The sequence below is a fragment of the Cygnus olor genome, chromosome 8, assembly GCF_009769625.2.
Source record: "Cygnus olor isolate bCygOlo1 chromosome 8, bCygOlo1.pri.v2, whole genome shotgun sequence".
Lineage (NCBI taxonomy): Eukaryota > Metazoa > Chordata > Aves > Anseriformes > Anatidae > Cygnus > Cygnus olor.
The window spans coordinates 29,085,742-29,108,911 of record NC_049176.1 but is presented as its reverse complement, the minus strand read 5'-3'; the positions used below and the strand labels follow the sequence as shown (position 1 = coordinate 29,108,911).

General features: G+C 38.5%; 2 protein-coding genes across 3 annotated transcripts in view; one reads left to right on the top strand and one right to left on the bottom strand.

The window, feature by feature from the left end:
- The window catches only part of HOOK1 (hook microtubule tethering protein 1), a 32,257-nt gene extending 30,950 nt beyond the window's left edge, over positions 1-1,307 (bottom strand). Inside the window, exon 1 of the mRNA XM_040565651.1 lies at positions 1,019-1,307. The gene's annotated coding sequence lies outside the window, so the exon portion shown is untranslated. The remainder of the gene's footprint in view (positions 1-1,018) is intronic.
- On the top strand, positions 446-23,123 carry LOC121074007 (E3 ubiquitin-protein ligase RNF170-like). Of its 2 annotated transcripts, XM_040565670.1 has the most exons (7): positions 446-916; positions 5,383-5,440; positions 8,554-8,700; positions 13,669-13,777; positions 18,251-18,324; positions 18,814-18,924; positions 20,010-23,123. In XM_040565670.1, the coding sequence occupies exons 3-7, from the start codon at positions 8,626-8,628 to the stop codon at positions 20,313-20,315; spliced, it is 675 nt and encodes a 224-aa protein (XP_040421604.1). In that variant the 5' UTR covers positions 446-916; positions 5,383-5,440; positions 8,554-8,625; the 3' UTR covers positions 20,316-23,123. The 2 variants fall into 2 exon arrangements, 1 of the variants encoding a protein (XP_040421604.1); XR_005822051.1 differs by lacking the exons at positions 18,251-18,324; positions 18,814-18,924; positions 20,010-23,123 and adding an exon at positions 15,127-15,426.
- The last annotated feature ends 47 nt before the right edge of the window (positions 23,124-23,170 follow it).

Sequence of the window (23,170 nt, the reverse complement as noted above, 5' to 3'; positions counted from 1 at the left end):
TACCTTACACTAAAGCAAAACAATTACTCTGTCCCTCTGCTGTTTCAGCACAAGAACTTCAGTAACTTTTTGCCTCCATTACAAATTCATTTGAACTGTTTTTGTTGATTCAGTTTTACAAAGATTCTTACAGGCACCTGTTGTTACTGAAATATCCAGGATGACATTAACCACGTCGGTGAATATTGTAAGAAGGGACTACTAAGCAACTTGAGTAATTGCTGTTAAGGGTCTCATACATACTTTTTTCGGCTGTTCTACTTCTTAAGATACATGCTTTAATCCTCTGTTACTGATTCCACTTTGTGTGAAAGATTAAAATTGCAGTGAATGAAGTAGACAGCAGTTACATAATTATTTCCCCTCATAATGCTATCCAGCGATGATAAAGGCTATCATTAAAAACTGAATAATGAGTAACAGGTTCTTTGAGTAAAGCCCCACAGACTTCTGTACTAGGTTTTGTACTGTTAAGAACATTTATTTTATTATATAGTTGTCCTCTTTTATAATTTCTGTTAGCTTTTTAAAAATTTTTCTTTTAGACCTCTTCATTTGGTTACTGTTCCTTCCTTCTGGTACTTTACGTCCTTTCCCTTCACGGGAAATAACAGTGTCATGTCATTCCTACCCACATCTTTATGCAGTATCCTACTCACTTCCCACAAGCACGTAATTCTCCATGTCTTCCTGTTGATTTCATATGCTTTTTCTCTACAGATTCAGCATCCCACACCTTCACTTTCTTTATATGGTTTCTAGAGACACTTCCTCTTTCCTGGGTTTATGCTACACGTGCCAGGGAACAGCAGAAGGCAGCAGCTTTCCAGGAAACCTGGATTTAACCAGGAACAGAGCCAGCAGGGCAGGGAATGCACCAGCCAGGGCCATGTCCCACAGTACCTCAGCAGTGCAGGTAAAATGGACAGGTTCAGGGATGATCAACCGTAAATGCAGATTATCAGGCAAGTTCATGGCAATGAGGCAAATACAAGGTAAAGCCAGGAAAGCAACTCACCAGTCAGGGTCAGACACAGTCCCATGATCAGCACCATGACCAGGCAGTTCTGAGGTCAAGCTGGGAATTCATTCCAAAGGTCATAGTTCAGATCAGCAAAATCCACAGCTGAGAGTGAGCTGAAGGCTCAGGGCTGAGCTTAAATAGAATTTCTGGGCCCATGGCAGAGGGTGTAGAGAGAGGTACCCGTTGAGGCCACTAATGCTTATTAGTGCACTCAGGGTCCTAACGACATGCTCTGTTTCAGTGGGGGTCATCTTCCATAAATGCAAAAAATACTGCAGAGAATACTTTTCCTCTAGAGGGCTGTACAGTACTGACAAAAGGGAAGGGTGGAGCTTAATCAGAACCAGCCAAGGCCTAATAGCCCTATTTCAGGATTGCTTCTAGTTCAAAAGCATCCTGAAATTTTTCACATGAGATGGTTATGTGGGAAAGATGGTACAGACTATAGAGTACACGGAGATTGGCTGTAATCTGTAGCACAAGCACTAGTCTGAAAGAAAAGGCAGGCCGTTCAGTTTGGTAATTGGGATTATGTCAGAAGAGACTGGCTCACCCTTGCACTCCTGGTTTTTGCATCCTCTTCAGAGGGCTGACTCCACATAATTGAGTGCTCTCTGAAATAAATCAGTTATTGGCACACTGTGAGAATATTTCCAAGGAATGTTACACTTACAACATAGGGAATTCTACAGAGAACTACAATACCCATCTGTGTAGCTATTTTACATCTTTCCAACTGCAGCTATACACGAGCACATCAGGAACACAGGCACTGTGCTTAGAGTTCAGCTGCGGGGTAGAAGAAGCAGTAACAAAGGGGAGTTACGTAAGTAATGTGGGTGATTTGGGTTTAGTTTTTAAACCCAGCTGGAAATTTCTCCATGAACTGCAGCCCACTTGAACGTCTGTCATCAAATTCTGGTTTTGTGCCAAGCAAGGTAAAAGACTACGACGTATGTTAACATTCCAGAGACAGGGAAGACTAGCTTGGCACCTCACACCAGGACTTCAGTTCAGTCTCACGAAGCCTAATGTCCACTGTTAACAACATTTTAAAGTCAGGCTAAATTACTTCTCACATTTAAAATGCATTCACTCCTCTTGATAATGCATCCTTCTTGACAAAAGTGTCTGACAGTTGGTTAGTAAGGGATGTCTACAATAAAGAATGGCATTTGCTACAATAATTTAAATTGCTAGGCAAAAATAAAAAAATAAATAAATCAGATTGTTAAGTCTTTTTGATTTTCATTGGGATTTGCATTATGTCCAATAATATGAATGATATTTAGTTCAGACAGTACATTTTGGTAGCTTGCTCAAGAAAGTCATATTTTCAGACACTTGAATTTCCCATAGCTCTTGTGGCAAATACACGTCTCTTGTAGTTTAACAATATTCTTGTTCTTGTTCAAAAATCCTCATTTATAGGACTGCAACTAGTAGGGATTTTTTAAGCATTTGGAAACAAATACATTAGAATGAAAAATACCAAACAGTGACACTTGGTGGTTAGTTATGTAACTTGCACATTTATTGACAGAATACATGAGTTGAAAAATGAATCTCAGCTTTTCTGTCATATTTAGTAGCTTCACTGATACAATTTGTGGAAGTCTACACTTCTCTGCCATCTTTCAAAAGTTTCAGAAGCATCAAGTAAGCCTCTTGATATTCTATGGGACCAATGCATATTTGAAATTTTCAGATGAAAAAAATAGAAACTAACCAATTGCCAAGATTTATGCAGTTAATTATTACAGAATACAAAATGCTGTAAGATTCCTAATGCCTGCTGTATTTCTTCGACCACACAACCCTTCATGTCCCATCATAATTACATCTTTCTTGTATATATACTTCCACTGCCTTTTGAATCAAGTTTGATCTATATTGGAAGTTCTTATTATTTTCATTAAAAAGGCATTGGCTATCTGTTTATTCCCAAAATGTGGGAAATACTGTTATTGGTATTTTACGTAAGAGAATATTAAGAAGACAGATGGCATATTGGTTATGTCAATATTGCACAGTTAGCCAACACGACCGGCTACACTACATGCCAATGTATCTTGTGTTCAAAGGAGATCCCAGTAAGATCCCACTTTAAAGATTCTCTGCGATACCTTACAGGTCAATTATGCCCTGAGGGAAATAGGAGCAATGTCATGATTATGAATGTAAAATTTTTCAGTATGTAACTGAAGTATTTATTCTGTAAAATACTCTGAAATATTTTGTCTGTTACAGGAGATGAAAAGCATTATAAATGCATTCTTTATCAAAAAAAAAAAAAAGTAGAAATTCTGGATATTTTACAATTCTGAAAATTAATGCTTTTATGAGAGTATATTCATCAAGAGAGTTTGTATTTGGGCTTTTCTGATAGGTGGAAATATCTCCACATGGAATAAGCATCTTTCAAATATTTTCATATCTGATGGAAATACTATCATCACTTGAGGCCCTCCTTGGAAGTCATTCAGCTATGAGAACACTTACTTTTAATAAAAGACTGTTTAAGCCAGTGGGATTCCTAGAACTCCTGAGCCATTTACGCTCCTCTTCACACTTTTCTTAGCACATCTTAACTCAATGAGTATTTTCTTTGATCCCCACAGACTTCATGGCGGTAAGAAACTGTAAGTCATCTCATTAAAACTATGACAGCTTAGGCTGGCATTTTTAGCCTGTCTTACAATGAATTAGTTTTGACTGGAGTAATTTCTGGGGTCCTTGATTACAAAATTGCTGGTATAGTTACCTTAGCCCATACAATTCAGTGAGTTTGTACACAGAGTACAAATGCATCTACACATATTAAACAACAATAACATCACAATTATTGTGTTATTATTCTAGTAGGTTTAGTTTACTATAGTAGTTTCAGAAAAGAAAGCAAGTACTTTTAGAAATATTATTTAAAGTTTGCTACTGATACTAAACTGGGAGGTGCTGTTAACTCCGGAGGGATGAGAGGCCTTGCAGAGCGATCTTGATACCTTGGAGTACTGGAAAATTGTTAATAGCACAAAATTCAACGAGGGTAGATGCTGGGTTCTGCACCTGGGACAGATCAGTGCCGCACACAGGTGCAGACTGGGAGACAAGTGGCTGGAGAGCAGCTCCGCAGAGAGGGACCTCGGGGTGCTGGTGCCCGCAGGCTCAGCGGGAGCCAGCAGCATGCCCTGGCTGCCAGGAGGGCAGAATTGCAAAGTAGGAATCTATTGTTAATTTTGTGCACATAAACAAAACCTGGTAGGGTACTCCTATACAGTTTTTGGTCTTTTATTAGATGAAGAGGAGGGAAAAGGAGCTGAATATAGAGAGGCTGCTTGGACTTGATTAGAAGCAGTTGTGAAGTTACTTAGTATTCTTCAGTCATGGGCTCTGCAGAAATGTGGGTTCTTTCCAAACTGTCTATGTTAGTGTGTCTGGCCAGTCCACTGTCTCTAAATTCTCCTGGGGAAAGGAAATCCACTTTGCACGGTCAAGAAAGCAAGATAGACTATACTAGAACTATTTTACCTGATCACTCCTTAAAGAAATAGAAAAGATGAGTGCAGTGAATGACAGATTATCTCTGCCTTAGTATTCCATAATTCCCATTCAAGGGGGCTAGAGAAAATATGGAAATAATGCCACAGAAGCAAAAGTCCCAATATCCCAATAAATTCCATTAAAAACTACACTGGAAACAAAGCAGGTTGGGGTTGGAAAACTAACTAACTAGATTTATAAAAAAGAAAGTGACCAGAGCTTTGTAATTGTACCTTTTGGCTTCATACAGCAGGAAAAATTGGTTAACATCTTTAAGAACCGATCTACACAATCTACCTCAATCATCTCAGGAAAATATCTCAGAATCAGGAATTCTTATGAACAGTGACTTTTGGGGATAAAGTATTTACACCTCTGTGACATCACTTCTTCTCCACGAGACCACACTGTCTCACTGCAGCCTTTCTTCCTAACATGCTCTCTGCCTCCCTCAGTTGTTTTCTTAACATTTGTCAATCTCCTATCTGTCCTTTTCTATTTTAGGCTTTTTGTTTACATTCTCACAGATATCTGCACTTCTATTTTGGTACTCTTATCTTTTTTTTCAGTGGACAAGGTCACACGTGAAAATGGGCTTTGGCAATTCTGGTATTAGCTAGCTGACGTGAATTGGCATCATGGAACTGTTTGCGCTGTCATGGTAGCAGCTCCTGGCTATGCGAGCTCATACATATTAAATTTCTCAGATGCAATTTCAGTTTGAGCTAGTAACAAGATAATCAGTCCTAGGACATGAAATATGACATAACTTGTCAGAAACAAATCCACATTCACTTTTTCAAATCCTGTTTCCACAGGTACATTGAAAAGACAGTGCAATGTTGTGACTTCATTTGGCTAAGGAGTATTTGGCAGGTGAGCTTACATCCCAACAAGACCATTTGGTTTGTAGATTCTGATCATTAAAATATCCTTGCTTGTAATTAAAACTGTGCATCAACTACCTCCAGTTTTCACCACAGTTCAGGACTGTTCTGTGAGTGAGCTCATGAGCTTTTTTTTTTTTTTTTGAGGATTGGGGGAAAAAACAACCATAATTTACAGAAAAAAAGTAATCCCTTTAGACTGATTGTGTGCCAGGGTACTGGTGTGTAGTCTTGCACACAGGAACTAATTGTGGTCATATCTCTCATCTCTCTAAAGACAAAATAATTTTCAAAACTGTATGTTCCGTGGCACCTATTATATACCATTATCTTATTATTCAAAAGCATATCATCAGTATACAAGATTAGTTGAGTGAAATCGTAATAACTGGTTCACTTGCATTATTTTTCAGTTGAAAATTAACAGGTCAGTTACTAAAGATCATTTTTTTCCCTAACATCTATACAATGGTATAAAAAATCACTAAAATACAAAGTATTTGAATACAGAATATTCAGATAGTATTCTTTAGCTGAAGAAGAAAGGTCTGTGTTGAAAAACAGAAATACTACATGAAAATGTCACAGCTAAGAAGTGCTATTAAATGCCATGGAAATGTCCAAAACACAGTTGTTGATACTCACTGTATCATTTACACATTGAATACAACAAGTTTGCATGTGTGTAAAAAACAAGCTCAAATTTCCTATCACTTTTATACCAATGTCATTTTTCTTTTTTACTTTGAAAATAAACTTCAATCTACCTAAGAATCTTGAACACATTTTATTCAGATTTTTAAGATTCTATGTTCCAAAATGAAAGCCAACTCCTACCGCAGGTGGATTGAGCCTCTTTTTAACAGGTTGTTCATTCCAAGCAGTGCCAGACAAATTACAATTATTTTAATTGGCATTTTCAACAAAACTACATTTCGTGCTTGGATCATTCTTTAAGATAAAAGTTTTAATAGTCTGGTTTTACTAGCCATTCACTTACATTTCCATTTAAAGAGATTTCTCTCTTGATTTCCTGATGCAATTCACTGACAGCTGGTCTGATATGCTCTGCTCTTGCTTAGGAAGCATGTTAGTAGCAGCTCTGATAACCTACATCTCCATTTTAGTAGAACACTGTAAAGCCTGCCTACATATTGTGTGTTCAGCAGTCAGTCTTCACCACTCTTCTTTCCCAGGATGGAATTAGGTTGGAGCTGGGACACACTGAGAATTCGTAACGCAAAGCTCCATCTCAGTCCTAAACCCCTTGGTTTGTGTCAGATATGTCATCATATAAGCCCTGCTCCAAAACACTGCCAGGATCCTCATTTTTGGTTAGGTAGACATTTGGGAAACAGAATAAGAAATTTTATGTGGAAAATTGGGAATTAATAACGCAATAATACAAGTGGTTGGTGTGAACAGACCTGTTGCCTTAGATGGGACTATTCGACTACGTGAACTGTAATGGTAACTGAGCAATAATAGCTGGAGTGACATAAAGAATGAAAACAAAATCCTGCTTATTCAAACAGTGCAGAATTTAGCATCCAGTTTCCAAGACTAGTCTGTCTGTTGTGTAAGGGCATAAGTGACTACAAAAGAGACATAGCTCTATGCATACAGCCCCTGGCAAGTAAAAGGGAATCTGGGTTCATTTCATAGAAAGTCTACAATCTTTTTGCTATTATTTCGTTAGGGGGAGTTTCAACTCTGTATTCAAATAATTCCAAACATATTTTGAGTTAGTACTAATCAAATGCTTGAGTAACCTCGCTAAAATAATTTAATATGTTCAAACAAATTTTCTAGTGGATAAACATTCCTGTCTAAAAATCAGAGTCACTGGCAGGAATAACTGACATCCTTGTTAGCAGCCTTTAAGGATTTAACAAGTTGAACAGAGTAGCTGGGAAAAAGGTGGAGAGAATGAGCTACATTCAGGTATTTGGGGTGTCCTTTGGGGTGAAGCATTTCAATAGAACAGCCTGGGAAGGATGCTACTACTTACCCCATGTCAGTTCTCTGGGTAAGGGAACGTCTCCGGCTTCTGCCTCTGTCAGTCTGGCACCTTTAGTAAGTAATTAAATCACACTGTAGATGTGTGTACATACTTAGATAAATAATAAATGACAGCTATCACACTGTCATGCGAGCATGCATGCATACCCAGGGCAGGAAATCACATACAGCATTTCATTTGTTGCCAATCTCTCTCTAACAAAGTGAGGAAGATGCCCTAGGGACTGGTGACTAACAAGGAGCATCGTTTATGCTACAAATCCCATCTGGTTATTAGTCTTTGAAAAGAGCTTTGTTTAGCTTATCAGTGCTTCAGCAGGAATGCCAGGGGCATTACTTTTGTTCTAAGTGTATTTCTATTCCAATATTACTAACTCCCACTCTACTCCTCCATAAGAGGTTATGTGTTACCTGAGGGCTGAAAATTCAGCATGTGCTTCAATGCCTTGCTGAGTTAGGATCAGAGTGGTTAGCACTGCACAAAACCGAGACCTCCTTATTAATTTTGCTGCATTAAATTGCAGAATATCTTTACAGAATCAAGCCTTTCTCGAGGACTACAGAGCATGACAAAGAATAAATACTTTATGAAGTAAACGTGCCTGTAAATTAAAATTATTTTAACAAGTTAGATCTTCTGCTTAAGTTCTACACTTTGCTTGCTTTATTGGACAATACTGTGTTACACAATCTAATTTGGCACTTATGTAATACCAAAGTATCACAAGTGTCTGCCAAGTTTTAAGCCCATTTCACAACAGTACTTCAGTTAATCACTTGTCTACACAACTGATAGGCTGCTATTTTATCAGGTGATCAAAATACCTGTAGATGCCCTTGATCAAGTTAATATTTAAAAATAGTAATGCACTATTTTTATTACACTCAGGTACCTTTTGATTATGTCAAACATCTTCTGTGGGGAAGAAGATATATTTAGGTGTTTTAGAAAAGGAAGACTATTTTTTTTTTCTTCCCCCCAGGAGACCTCTGTTTTTGTTTTTATTTTTTGTTAGCAGACTTGCTTTATTTGGGGGTAAAAACAAATAACAACATATTTCTTTCATAACCATAATTTAGAAAACTTGACAGACCCTTGCCATTGGGCAACGAAGTTAATAATTGACAAAGACGTACAGCGGGCCTTCATGAATGATTCCACACCATAGCACTGACAGCCCGTGTAACTTACTCAGCTCCTCGCAAGCAGTTCTGCAAAGAGGAATGGTAAGTTGAATTTTGTGTAGGTTTTCTCAACCAGGGTAGGACGTGATCATTAGAATGATTATAAATACTTATTTTTATATGATTATTTATTTTTATTTATTATGATTGTATATTGGTATATTATTTATATATATTTATAAATAAGTATTTATTTATACTTTTAATCATTAGATTACTTTCGGAAAATTTGCACAAGTCAATTCTTCTCTTTAAAATATGTCATATTCTTATTTTATTTGTGATTTGATTTAATATTCATTTTCAAATAATGAGCTGTCCAGTGTATACTTGTGGATCATCTTAATTGTGATGTAGATCTCTTTTACTCCTCATTAATGACAAATGCTCATGAAAAAATGAATAAATTGTTGTTAGCACTTAAATCTGCTAAGTGCTTTTTAAACTTCAATTTCTTTTCCTCAAACATGCTGACTCATCACTGATGCTTTAAAACCAAACTTCCTAGTGGTAAAACTGAAGGATGTAGTGAGCTGAGCTGTGTTGCAGAAGTAAAGGTTTACACCTAGGAGCCTCTGGCTTCACAATCAATTATATGATTACTACTTCATGCCTTTCTTTTGCATACATGTATTAAAAATGTATCAAATCTAGTGATAACATTTTAGTACAGTAGGCTTGATATTGCAGAATTCTGCTAGAATTATTTTCTGAACTGCTCGGCTTTTATTTTAAGACAAAAGATGCATCCAGATTTGAAAAGATCTCTCTTTTTTTTTTTTTCTCTCTGAAAAATCTGACTCCATGACACCAGGAACTTCTGGGTTTGAAGAGCTTCAAAACTTAGCCTCTAACCAGGTACCTACATGGAGAGTTCCCTTGGAACTCTGACACCAAAAGGAAAAACACCTGTGGTGCTCACTGAGGAAAGAATAAACATGAGGGCCCAATTGTAGCAAAACTTAAAACTGTATTTAAAAATAAACATGGAAGCTTTCTGTGGTCTTCACTAGCCAGCAGATTTAAAATTTGACATGAAGCTTTATACATCATCATCCATAGTAAACCCTATCGGTATGGCATTATCCAGGCCTGGGATTTACCAAGGTGAGATAGGTGCAAATATCTAGTACAAGGCTATGGAACAGTAACTTAATGAACACTTTCAAAGTTTCTAGCCTAAAGTGTTAACAGGAATGACAATTTTAATTGTGTTTTTTTTCTAGATTACATGTAGAACTACTACATGAGAGGAAGATCCTCAGAAGTCTGGTATTTTGGGCACAGTCACACTAAATATTTTGTTTTGTTATGACTTTAGCACCATCAAAAACTAACAGGCACAAGCTACAAAATGCTAAGTGCTGTAATTACTACTTCAATCTCTCATTCAGTCTGCTAGTTCAAACGTTCAAAGGCTGCCTCAAGACTTTGGAAGGGGGAAATTTATCCTGGCAGACTTACATCTACGTCAGGTTATCATCCGTCTTTTTCTATCAGATCCAGCTGGTCACTATCCTTATAGCCAACAATAAACCAACTCAAACACCATTTTGAGTGCTTGGACTAAATAAATCAGAAATTTGATTATGTGCACATAATCTATTCAAATAAATGAAAGATCTAGCATGTTTTTTCCCAGCCTATCTGAACTCAGGACAAGACTAAGCCACTGATATCTTTGCTGAAGGTGACTGCAAGTCCCATTTTCCCCAATATGCTCTATTAATGTAAGAATGGCTACACCAGATCAAACCAGGGCCATCTAGCCCTCTCTGCTGCACTGGATGCCTACAGAAGAATAAAGAAACAGGCATTTATGTGAAGCTTCCCCAGAATGCTCTTTCATTCTCTGGCGGTTTATGCTTCACTGACTTGTTCAGTCAGAGGTACTACCTTTGCATTTAATAGCACTTGATATCCAGTACCTATTGAATTCAGAAATTTAGAGCATCCATAACAAGAATGTCCACTGCTTAATTGTCTGTGTAAAGAACTGCCTATTTCTTTTCCCCAAATCTATGACCTGTCGGTCATACTGTGAGAGCTGGACAAGCTTCCCACCTCGCTTCATTCAGTAAAGGAATGATTCCAAGATAAAAAAATGCTGCTTCGTGGTAGTGAATTTGCATGATTTTTTCTTCATCTATACATGCACGTATTCTTTACCTGGTGTCACTGTCACAGGATCATTGCCTGGTTCCTTCCTGTGATTCGTAAAGTCCTAACTCAGATGCTCCGAGCACAGAGCTTCTGAACAGCAACTCGCACTTGGCGGCTGAGTTTCCAGCCCTGGTGCTGTACAGCAACACAGCAACAGTCAATTTTCCCATCTTCTGAACAGCACAAACTCTGTTTCTGCAGATTTGCTCATGTAAGTCAGCAGAAGATGAGTCATCTGGAAAAAAGTTACAATCATTTGTCCCCTAGGAATCGTATAGTAAGTTAATTATTGTACAACACATTCTGATACAAAATACACAAGCAGTTTCAACTTGTTGAGGTTGCAGAGAGCGAGAGCTTCTCACAATTTCCATCAGTTACGGTCTGGGAATGCTGGGTTTCCCTTGACTCAGTATCTGTTACATAATCAGAAACACATTTGGTTCGCTTTGTTGTGAGGCAAAGCTAAAGAAATGTGTGTCTTATTACTTTGCAAAAATAAAGAGTAGATACCTAATCGGTTTATGTAACATATGCCTATGTGTAAACATCAGTAATATGGTTATAAACACACCAGTTGAGCACTCCGGGCAGTTCCTCAGCTGATGTTAACTATTACACTTTTCTATCAGTTGAAATCATTCACTTCTGAATCTGCAAACAGCCCATCAGCTTTGCACTTGAAGGCAAAATACAGGGCTGCTAAGTGCTATACAAATTTTAGGAAACATTACGTCAAACCATGTTTGCCCAGAGGTCATTTGTCAGTGCAGGGGACTCGAGTCTGTCTGATCTCCATTAGGTTTTAGTTTGCCATGGTCAGTAACCCCAGCTTTATTGGGCAATTGTGTGGCTGCCACCCTAGCAGGAAATGAAGAGGGCATCTTACTAGTGCACAGAGGGGAAAATCTGAAAACAGCGTAAACACATTCAGCGTCTGAACTTTTTGTTGGGTCTCAGAACCATTTATAACTTCATAAACTGTAACGAAGAAAGACTTCCCAGCAGTTATGACTTGTTGGTTTAAAACCTCCAGTTCTTTCTTTTTACAGATCCTCATTTTAGGAAGGAAAGACCAATATTAAAGGTGCTGACTTAAAATCACTAATTCAGTGAACTCATTGTTTTAGGCATGGCTATGACAAGAGACCTAGTTTCACACTCATTTATTTGGCAGATCTGTAAGACAACCTCTTTCTTGGAATTATTAATTAGAAAAAAAAATAATTTTTTTAAAATCTTTGTCTGTTGTCAGATGATCTTACATTTTCATAGTCACTTTGGGTCTTTCAGCATTTGGTATGCAAAATCTAGAATCTGTTCAATTTTCTCTATATAAAAACTTCCATAAACAGGTCAATTGCTTGGAATTGTATTCACAGATCTGTCATGTAGGCAGGTGCCAATCAGCTATTTGAAAAACAGCAAAGCAATCCCAATTGGGCAACAAGGGATGCAGTGATACTGTAATCTCCAAGTATAGCATCATCACATCTGAATGCCTTATTTAGGTCATGGGAAAATAATACCCATTCCATATAAAGCTGGACCTCTGTGGTCATTAAGAAACACATGGAGTTCATAACTTTTTGATCAAAATGCAAAATAAAACTGTAATTGATGCTTTATCTTGTTGGACCTCCCTAAACATGCCTAGGCAGTGGAGCACAGCCAGTATTAATAGCCTTTAAGACGGTGCCTTAAAGTAGAGGACCTTCCTGGGAAGCTCCCTCTGAGTTTCAGAAGAACTCCTCTGTTTCTGGGACTGATAGAAACATTGGAATAGCTTCATCTCGAGAAAGGACACTAGCCACATTATTATTACATTTTCTTCAAAGACTGATCTCATTGTGGTTATGGCAATCGAACATATGGTCAAATATAAGCTTCTCTGTGATGTGCTAAGACAATATAGGCAGGCCCGTTACCCATTATGGACGAGCTAATGCATCATAATAACAGTAGCAAAAACTTCAGATGTGGTGAGGAATCAATATTGAGTAAGAATGGCTATTTTACCTCTCACTGTATCACACAATCCTGGCAAAGATGAGTATACTGCCAAATAATCTTTTATTGCCTTAAGATAATGACTTAGGAGCAAAATTTAGAAGACCTGCACACATCCTTCAGCCTTTCCCCTACAGGTAGAGAGCACTCCAGGAATATTATAATACAAAGGAATATTATAATACAAATATGCCCACTTTGAATTTTAAAATGCCTCTTTAGCACCTCAGAAGTTTACAAAGCTCTTATCTTCCTGCTGTAGAAACAAACCTCAGTTATTCTTAATTATAGACTTTGCTCAGCAAAGGGAAGGATTGTATAAAAGCCATCAAATAACGTAAAGGCGACTTGCAGCTACATAGCCTATGATACACAGTAAGAATACCATTCTGCCAAGGAAGGCAGAAAATGGCCTGGTCCTTATTTCAGTACATTTAAGTGCTAGGCATGACTACAAAGAAGGAAGAAAAAGATCCAAAAGCTACTGAGGCAAACTTTGGGTGCTGTCTGACTAATAATGACAGAAAGACAAGCCAGTGGGTCAAACTCTACAGGCCTTCAGAACATAACTATTGCCCCGTGGTATGGGGATTAATCACTGGAAACAGAAATGTGGCATCTTGATCTTAGCTCTGACACTGGTGTTTTCTGTAGGATTACAGAAATAATTTCTTTCTGCCTAACTTTCCTTATCTGCTGAGGTAACTATTAGTTATGCATGACATCTATATCTTTTAGCTCCTGTGACTCTCTGCTGTTCATGGGAGATGGTTAATGAACTGAGCATGTCAATCAAAATACTAATTTACTGAGGACTCTGCACTACTTCTCTTTCAGGAATCACTCCAAATCTGGCAGCCTAGGAACCACAGAGACTTCAGCTGCCCCATCTGTCTCCAAACAGCTACTCTCCCAGTAGAAACCAACTGTGGACATTTATTCTGTGGTAAATTTTTTGGATTGACAGCACAGTGCTTATAAAGGCTACTAAATGCAGCACACTTCCTACAGAGATCTCAGGTTCTATGTAGGAACCAGTCCAAGCCCTTCTCCCTAGAATTAAAGTCAGTTCTCTCACTAGAAGCAAGAGAGTCCCATCTTTGTATCACCAAAAAATCAGTAACAGTATTTTTATCTGTTCATTGCCTTTATATTGACAAGAGGCCACTTTTGAAAAGCAAAATGCAGGAAGTCACAAGACAAGAGGTAACAGATGATTTTGCAGTATACTGTTAAATTACAACACAACTCATGGAATGCTTAAAAGGTCCAGAAAACCACACAATTTTTAATCAACTAAGCAAAAACCCTACGTTATAAAAATCATCAATTTAATAGTCATACAGTTTGTGACTGTAAAAGTTCAAGCTACAACAAATGCAAGGTCTTCTCTTTGAGCATGAACTCACTTCTGGGAAGACAGCTCATCATTTTATATATCAATATTCAACAGCATAAAAAAAACAAGTATCCCATAAAATTGATTCAAATTTAATTTACATTGGTAAAAATCAGGCATAAAAGATACCAGGCTTGGGTCTGATTCTGTTCCACAGGCTTGCTTCCCCATGAAACAATTGCCTAAACTAAAGCTGAAATGATTTAGAGCTATAAGGCACTATTATCTTGCTTTATAGTCCTGTAAAAGCTCTCTTAAAAAAATAAAAAATAAAGTGGAAGTTACATACTAAACCATTCAACAAGTGAGTTTCTAGTCATGTACAAACCTTTTAATCCATTTAACTTTTTTTAAAGAAAATCCATGTGGTCATACATGGAAAAAATATTCAGACATCTCATTATGATGTATGCTCAGTAACTGTTTATGCCAGTCTAGGGCCTGTCTTAACAGAAAAGGGACAGATCCAGAGACACTGCCTGGATAAGCAGTGTGAGGGTCCTTCTGTTGAGGCTGTCTGTCGTGTGGCCTCCTGTCCTCAGCCAGTGCAGCTATAGTTGCTGGATAGTCTCAAGTAAAACCATAATTCAGTAGATAAATGTGTCTGCTAAGTGACTTCTTTGAGGCTGCTAAGCCATACAGTTAGGATTACAAAACTTAAATAATTTTTCAAAGGAAGACAAGGACGAAGCACAGAGTTGTGGAGGGAGCTATATTCATAACTGCATTTATAAAGGGGATTTCAGGATTTTTAAGGCCCACATTCTGCACCACTGGAGTCAGTGTGAGCTTTGCACCTGCTCTGAAAGGCTGCAGGATAAGGCCACCAGCATACTTGGCCTGAACTTCACAGTTTTGCTCACACCTCTGACATACATCCTCTGGTGAATTTACAGGCAAAGTTTACAACCTGACTGCCCCAGCTGCTTATCAGGTTCCTGGCTGAATGCTGTCATCACCACTGCACGAGTGGCAGAAAAGAACTGGAGTTTATGATCTGATGAGGTTGAAACTGCCAGTGAAGGTGCTTCAGTGCTCCTGTGCAGCACGACATCAGTCATCTCTGGCAGAGGGTCATGCAGGCAGCTGGCAGTAATATCTGATACTGCAGCACAAGATACATCAAAAGACACTGGTCAGAACCATAAAGCTCCTTCCTACATTTTACAGAGAGCTTAAAGCAAGTGTAAGTTATATTTACAAGCCATTTGAACTTTTTTCACCATGTAAGAGTGTTATAAAAAGAGCTAAGCTTAAATGGGAACAAGCCGCTGTGTTCTATATTGAAAAGCGCTCTCCCAAACCAGCCCCTCATCAACACTGCCACCATCTCTGTCCTCTGAAACCACAACAAATCAATGGATCAGCAACAGCTATGAACTCTTTGTCTACCACAAGTGACACCATTTAATACTTAAGCCTCTTTTAAGTTTTTGTTACCACTCACTGTTTTATACCATACAGGAAAAGGATGCTTTGAATGAAATTCATTCCAGAACAAACAGTAAGCATATGGCCTCAAAACATGTTTCAAATAATATCACGTAAGTTATAGTTTTGAATACCAAGATAGACACAACATCAAAAGTCATTAACTTTCCACTTTCTCTGGCCTGGTTAGCTTTCCCTTTTCTACCTCTGAATATGACATAATGATTTGGGCTTTGTATTTCTTTTGAGATCTGTGGAGAAGTACAAGTTTGGTATATATATTGTTATCATTAACTGCATATATTTAGTTAGGCTTTACATTCCCCAAGTACGTCTTCATATACACTCTAAAGCATAGATTCCAGTGCAATGCATTATCAGGGTTATGACTATGTTTATATAGTAGAAGCGTAACATGTCTGTTTTTCATGTCTTAAACCAATAAAACTTTACATTGGGCTTATCAGAACCATTCTACGTAGATCTAAGCCTGTTGTGACTGAAATCAGTAACAAAACTTCTCTTGTTGACCTGCAGAACAGAGCTAAGGTAATGCTGAGCACTCTTAATAAATTCCACTCTGGTAAAAGTTTTATTTAAAAAATGTGGTCAACCCAGAGCTTTTAAAGAAGATTAATGTGGACTTATAAAAAATGTCTGATTTTATTATTAGTAGTAATTCATACAGTTTGTCCTGAAGTTTTCCTTTTCAGCTTCAGTTTGAACCATATGTTCAGGAAGTTCAACTGAAAAACGATCCTTGAGCAATATTATTTTTTTCTAATTAACAATAACCACAGAGGTATTTTAGAAAAACCTACGGACTCCCTCAGAAGATTGTGTAGCAGGCTAGATTAAAACAGGATTTTGTCTATTTTATGAAAAAGGCACTGAAGCACAAATAGGTCAACTTCATAGGAGTCTTTCTTTCCTGTTCTACTAAACAAAGGATTCTGCATGTAGCACATTTTAATTTCCACAGGGTTATTTTTTAAAGCCCTTGATGAACTATGGGATCCAGTAGTACCCCACTGTCACCACTGAGACATCGCTGCGTGGATCATGATACAAAATCTGAACCTAGAGGGTCAAAGCTGCTCCTGAAGTCAGGCATGATGTCTGTCAACTGTAAAAGTTCAAGCAAAAGCTTGAAGCTGGCTGCCAGACTGAGTTTATACATACCACATGAGGATTTAGATATAAACATAGCCATGTGCCCAGCTAACTGTTCCATATATGCAAACAAAATAGAAGAGTTAGAAAGAAAAATCCTGCACTCAAATGAAAACAAAAGTAAAACGTTAAAGTAAGAGCAAGGTTCATAAAAATATCTTTGGGCCAAATTTATCATCCTTAACATAGGGATGTCCTATAAAGGAAGTAACTGATAGTATCATGAACACTTTTTATACTTGACTTCAGACACATTTCTCCTCTAATATTCCTCTTTTCAGTAACAATGGACAAAGAAAGTCTGGGTGCAGAAAAGCATTGCACTGAGGGCTCCTGAAGTCATACTACTTAAACTACTTGCTGGTTGTTTTTAGAATACCATTGTTCAATTCAATAAAACAATTCCATCAAAAAGGCAATGCAGCATTCTGCTGTTGCTTTCACTGTGGTCCTTGTCAAATTTGATCAGTTTACATGTTAAAAGATTTTTTTCCTGACCTGTCACGCTGCACACTGCACCCGGGAGCTGAAAGTCAAGCTGTGCTGCTTCTGATTAGATGCTATTTATGTTTTGCTGTTAGTACCAGCACTGACATTCATGTATGTCAGCCACTGCTGTTAGTTATATGCGCACTCTAATCTTAGTGTCCTCAGACTCTGCCCTCCTCCACACCTGGGACCTTAGCACTAAGAAAATGATACTGCACTTGGAAATTAGTTAGCAGTTGTCTTGGCAAGACACATCAAAAAGAATGCAGCAACTCGCTCTTCTAGAGCTATGCAGTTCCAGAGGGGTAACACAGTTGAAATACAGTAATTTAAAAAAAAAATTTAGAAAAAGGAAAGAAAAAAAGGCAAAAAGGCAAAATAGTCCCAAATATGATACTTCATCACCAAGATCTGTGTTGTGCCAGGAGGTGTCTGCAAGACCAAGCTGTCCCTTGGCTGTGCATTGGTTTATTTGCGATAACGGGCCCTCAGAGCCCCTGAACGCCTTACTGACTCGGAGGAAGTCCACCTTCATGCAGCTGCGCTGCTTTTGTCCACAGCAGCCAGCACAGTGCTCTGCGTTGCACTGTGCTATGTATACATATTGGAAGAGTACCTGTATTTGTGAGTGTTTCAACCACAGTCAAGGGAGCTTCAAGAATAAGATGCTATCCACTGGAATTAATCAAAGTCTCCGTTAATGGGAGGCCCCGTGGAGCTGTATACATCAGCGCAGGAGGTCTAAGACTCCATTTTCACACAGTCAGTTTGCCAAGTAAAACCACATATTAAACTGAAAGCAAAGAATTACATTCATTTTTGCAGCCAGTTGTAGAAAGAGGGTTTATTATTTCTGATAACTTCTTTGTAAACATGAAATATCCTCAAATATACTTCATGCATCTTAACACTTTTTTTTTTTGGTAGGCTCCTGTCTAATCACGTACTGGAAACATAGTCCCTGGTTAGGAGCAATAACCTGCCCTCTCTGCAGACAAAAGGTAAAACATCTCCCTTGTACACATCTGCATTATGATAAATACAAAATGACTAGCTTGAGCTCTTAGGATCAACTTTATTTATCCTCTATTTTTCCACTGCATTTCAAAACCCACTTACAATTGAATGACCCTGCAGCCATTCACATTTATCATTTGACACGTCTTATCAGTCAGCTCTGTGAAATATTAAACAGGCCTCTGGCATTTTACTTTTGTACAGTTTATTGAGTCTCTTCTGAGATAACATTCCGTAAAAAGCAATAGGGGACTTCCTCATCTCATCTGAACCCTTCCAAAAGCTGCCTGCTGTACTGGTAGGTTGGAGGCAGGTTATAAAAGGAGAATGTTCTTGCTGTCGTGGAACTGATGGAACTGGAAAAAGGTCAATTTGCTAGGAAGAGATTGTGGAGAGACACGCTACAGAACACTAGCCTCTATACTGAAGATTCAAATACACAGTGCTAATACCTATCTTCTTTTCTTATGAAGGTGGTTCTTCTGGATAACATCTCTTGTGAAAAGCAACAGGATAAGCCAAGTAAACAAGTTGTACATGACATTAGAGCTTACAACAAGCGTTTCTCAGGGCAAACTCGACCGGTAAGTATTTATAAAGCTACATTTACCTACTTAGTACTGCATAACACACAGGATTGAAAGAGACCCAACAGTGAAAACTACTTTGTATCAGTGCGTGAATTATCTTTTTATGCACTTATTGGTGATATCACAGGGGAAGTCTTACCAGTCACTGCTGGGTTCAGCTTCTCCTACTAAGCACCTACTTCTAGGTGCTTCTCACGAGTTCCTAGCTCAGAGGAATCATTCTGCAGTCCTTCTGGCAGGGAGGAAAAGACAGTGTGAGACAAAACATAGTAAGCAAAGCAGAATTAGAGATGGTCAGCCTGGAACTTTCAGATTTGAACTCCAGGATTTTAAATTGCATAAACGTTTTTTGTTCCAAATGAGATTCCAGCTTAGAAAGCAGCTACTTTTTCTCTAGGTATTGCCAAATTCGAGCAGTGTACACTGGCTCTGTACTTCATAAAAGCTGGAATCCCATCTGGTGCAGAGACGTGACAGGTAGTGGAACTGATACGAAGGATGAAGGCACACACGAGACCCATTCTTGACAGCGTGTAGAATATCACCAAAGCAAATCCTCCTCTCCTGTCACATCCTGGTAGGGGGCCCAAACAGGACTGTGGAGTCTGCTTTAATCTATGGACTATAAACTAAGCGCTGTGGATAAGAATGTTATCTTTCAACCCAACAAACTAGTATTAATGAAGAGGAATAGTCAGTCAGTCCTATGGTTTCTGTCCATACTAAAGTGACACTTAAGATCTCATTTTCAAGTACTAATAGCCACAGTTGATGCTACATTTTAAAGAGAGGCATATGCTCATTGCAGCCATTAAGGACCAGTTTCCAAAAGCACTCAGTGTCAAGCATAATACTTTCTTTGCAAAGTGCTGGGGGAGTGAGGACTCCTTTCAGAAAGAAGTGTGCTTGTAGATAGTGCAAAACCATTGACCTCTGTAGGTGGACTTGGACAGCACAGAAAGTTTTTGCATTCAGGAGATCTGAATCTAAAAGTGTTTAAAGACTCATTCTTCAACTCAGACTCAGAAAGAAGTGCACAAATCAGAATGCAGCACAGTATAACTCATCTGCATATTTAGTTTTCAGATTACCTTTACGACATGCCGTTATTCCTGACTCTTGCCTGGCGAGGAATCTTTACCTGGGGTGGTCTCGTATGGATTTTTTTCATAAGAGTTGTTGTTTGCTCCTTCGGAACAATCATATGCTTATCGTCTCCTTTTGACACGATGCCTGGGCCTCTCTGTAGAACACTTGGAACAGCTGATGACATGGTAGTTGTTTCCCTTCTTTTAATTTGTATGATAAACATTTGTCAGCAAATTGCATCAAACGGGGTAAATATGGCAAGGTCTGCGGCTCAGAGCATGCTGTCGGAATCCTGAGTGACTCAAACATTGATTCTTTGGTCAAACTCCATCAAACAGTGACAGACTTCTTCATTTGGGTCAGCATGTGACGGATTTGTCATTCTGTTGCAGACAAAGGCTGAAGCAGGACTTGGTGATATTTGGCGTGGCCAAGTGATTTGATGTGCAAGTGCTTAGAAGGCTAGTTTTACATGCCACTGTATATTTGCTAGGCTCTTTCATGCTTCACTTTTCTACAGCTTATCCTCATATAAAGTGCCTGAATTGAAACTGCTTAAGGCAATGAACAGAACCTAAAATTAAAATGCCAATCAAATTGCAGTTGAAGATTTTTAGAACTCTTAAGCTTCGACATTTTACATCTTGGCTCAATTTGAGTAAAACGTTAATTTGAGAATTTAGCAAACTCTGCAATTTGCTAGGTCTCATATAACAAAAGTAATGTTTGGTAATACCTCTACAAAATCGTGTACCGGTACTTTGTGCTATCAGAGCTGATTACACGTCCATTGGAATACAGATTTTTACGGCTCTGCAATGAGTACAGTCCAATTCTGAAATTGGACAACGTGGTAGTAATACTGGCTTGGAACAAAAAAGCAACTGTAAAGTAGAATTATTACAAGGGGAGAACAGCATTAAAAGGATCATGCAAGAAATGTGAACAAATCTCGGTGTAAGTCTTCCGTGCAAGCCTAAGCAAGGTACACAGCTTTGTTGAAATCTGTGCACCTAAGCTTTAACAAAGTCACCATAAACGTTTGCTTCCTTTGTAGGCTTCATACACTCCTTGTGATTTCCTTGTAAGTCATGGTACTGGTTCAGCCAGACAGATCCAGGCTAAGTTTATGATGGTGATAATAAAGTTTATAGAAAGTCTGCTAAAGTTGGTGGGAGTGGGGGGGGGGGTTGTGTTGAGCTGTGAAGAGTTAAAAATGCTGGTACAGTACCAGACAATCCTACACGTCTGTCTCTATATAATCTGTACATTTGCTATGTATTTGGAGTCAGTGAACTTATTTTTACATATGACTTGTATATTAAAATTGATATATTAAAATATATGAATATTTATTGTTCACAATACACTGGTCTCCAACTGTTTTTTTCTTTCTACACATTTTCAATTGACATATTTTATTGTACCCTTGAATTGTATGTTATGATATACCAGTATGTTGCAGTTATTTTCTTGCTTGTTATACTCTTTTTGTTATGATGTTTTCTCATTTTATTCCCATCAACTTTCATTGTCTTTAATTATGTCCCTGAACTTGTAAAGCTGTTTCTCTTAACAATGGGTACTTTGGAAATGGCAACAATTGCTTTTCCATGAACTACAAGGCAGGAAGTGCATTGTTTCTTTAAAAAAATTACCAGATGTTTTTGAGTGCTGACTACTAACATAAAAACCCCAGAAACTATTATTTTCCAAGTTCTCTAAGTGTAATTTTGTTATTGTGTAACTTCTGTTTGCATTTAACTGGGAATTACAGCCTATGCCAATACAAAAGAATGGAACTTCTATCAAGCTAAATGTATAAAGATGGAGTCCATTTTTACGAATACTGATGCATGGAGAGGGACTGACTGTAGGTTGTTTCTCTTGCATAATAAAGGCTCACCAAGAGGGTTGAAGATTGCAGTCTGAAGAAAAGAAGGGTTCTCATCAGTGACCTATAACACACTTACAGTTGATTTGAGTACGTTCTGTTCTGTTCCCCCTCACTTCTTAGTCCTTTAGGGGACTCCCTAGGGCCTCTGTTTGTGCTTTTAAAACAGAACAGTATCTTTTATTAAAAAGTAACATACAAATGCAGAGAAAAAGAATTTCTGAGAGAATCTCACTAAAGGCCCTGACAGTGTTTGGAACATTCAAGATCAAAACAATTTGTATGGTCTGAGGTGAAATGTTTCTGCAGTATACAACCAGAGCGTCCAGCCATGCCATGATCTGGTGGTGTTAGTGTGACAGTACCCTGCAGGACTAACTATCCAGTGCAGCCTTCAAAATCACTTGAAAGCAAATGGAAGCCTCTTGTTGACTCGATTTGGCCAGCAGGCAGCCAGGAAGGTTTCCGAGCACTGACAAATGCAAGTCTAAGGAAGTAGACACTCTCTCTCCTTCTGCATTCCTTCTGTACCTGCTGTCACTGGGTTTAGCCCTGCAGCTGGCAGGCTGTGTAGATGCACAAGCTTTGAGCTGGGTCTGTCTGAAGCAACATGATGAGAATGGCCACGGAGAGCTGGACTGTCTCAGGGCTGACTCCCCGTGAGGCAGCTGGCAGGGTGGAAGGAATGCATCTGCGTTATGAACATATTTTCAGCAACTGTCTGCTCAACCTAGTCCTTCAGTATCAACAGTGGACTGTCTCACATCTGCACAGAGATTAATGTGTACTGAGGGTGAGCTACTTGCAGAAGACAAAACAGCTCAAGTTATTGATAGCAAAACAACTGTGCTGCGAGAGTGGAGACAGAAAAACGAGTAGGAAACGGAAGAAAACAGATAGGGAAAGATTGCACAGCTGCAAAACTGATTTCCAAATATCAGCCACCAAAAAAAAATACTATAATCATAGTTAAAAAAAAAAAAAGAACATTCCAATGAAAATCACATCTCAGCTGTAGCAGATACCAATATTAAAAGGGCCACGTGTGACACCATTGGTGTGATACCCGTGAGAAGCACAGCAAAGGTCAGGGATTCAGGTCCATCTGAGCCAGAGGTGTTGTTCCTCGTGCTACTCCTTCGTGTTGCCAGTCTGTAAACACCAGCACCATGGTACCAGCAGCTGGCTCTGTCTTCTCTGACGGGACTACATGAGTATTCATTGTCCTTGGAGTGCATGGATTATAGATGGAAAATA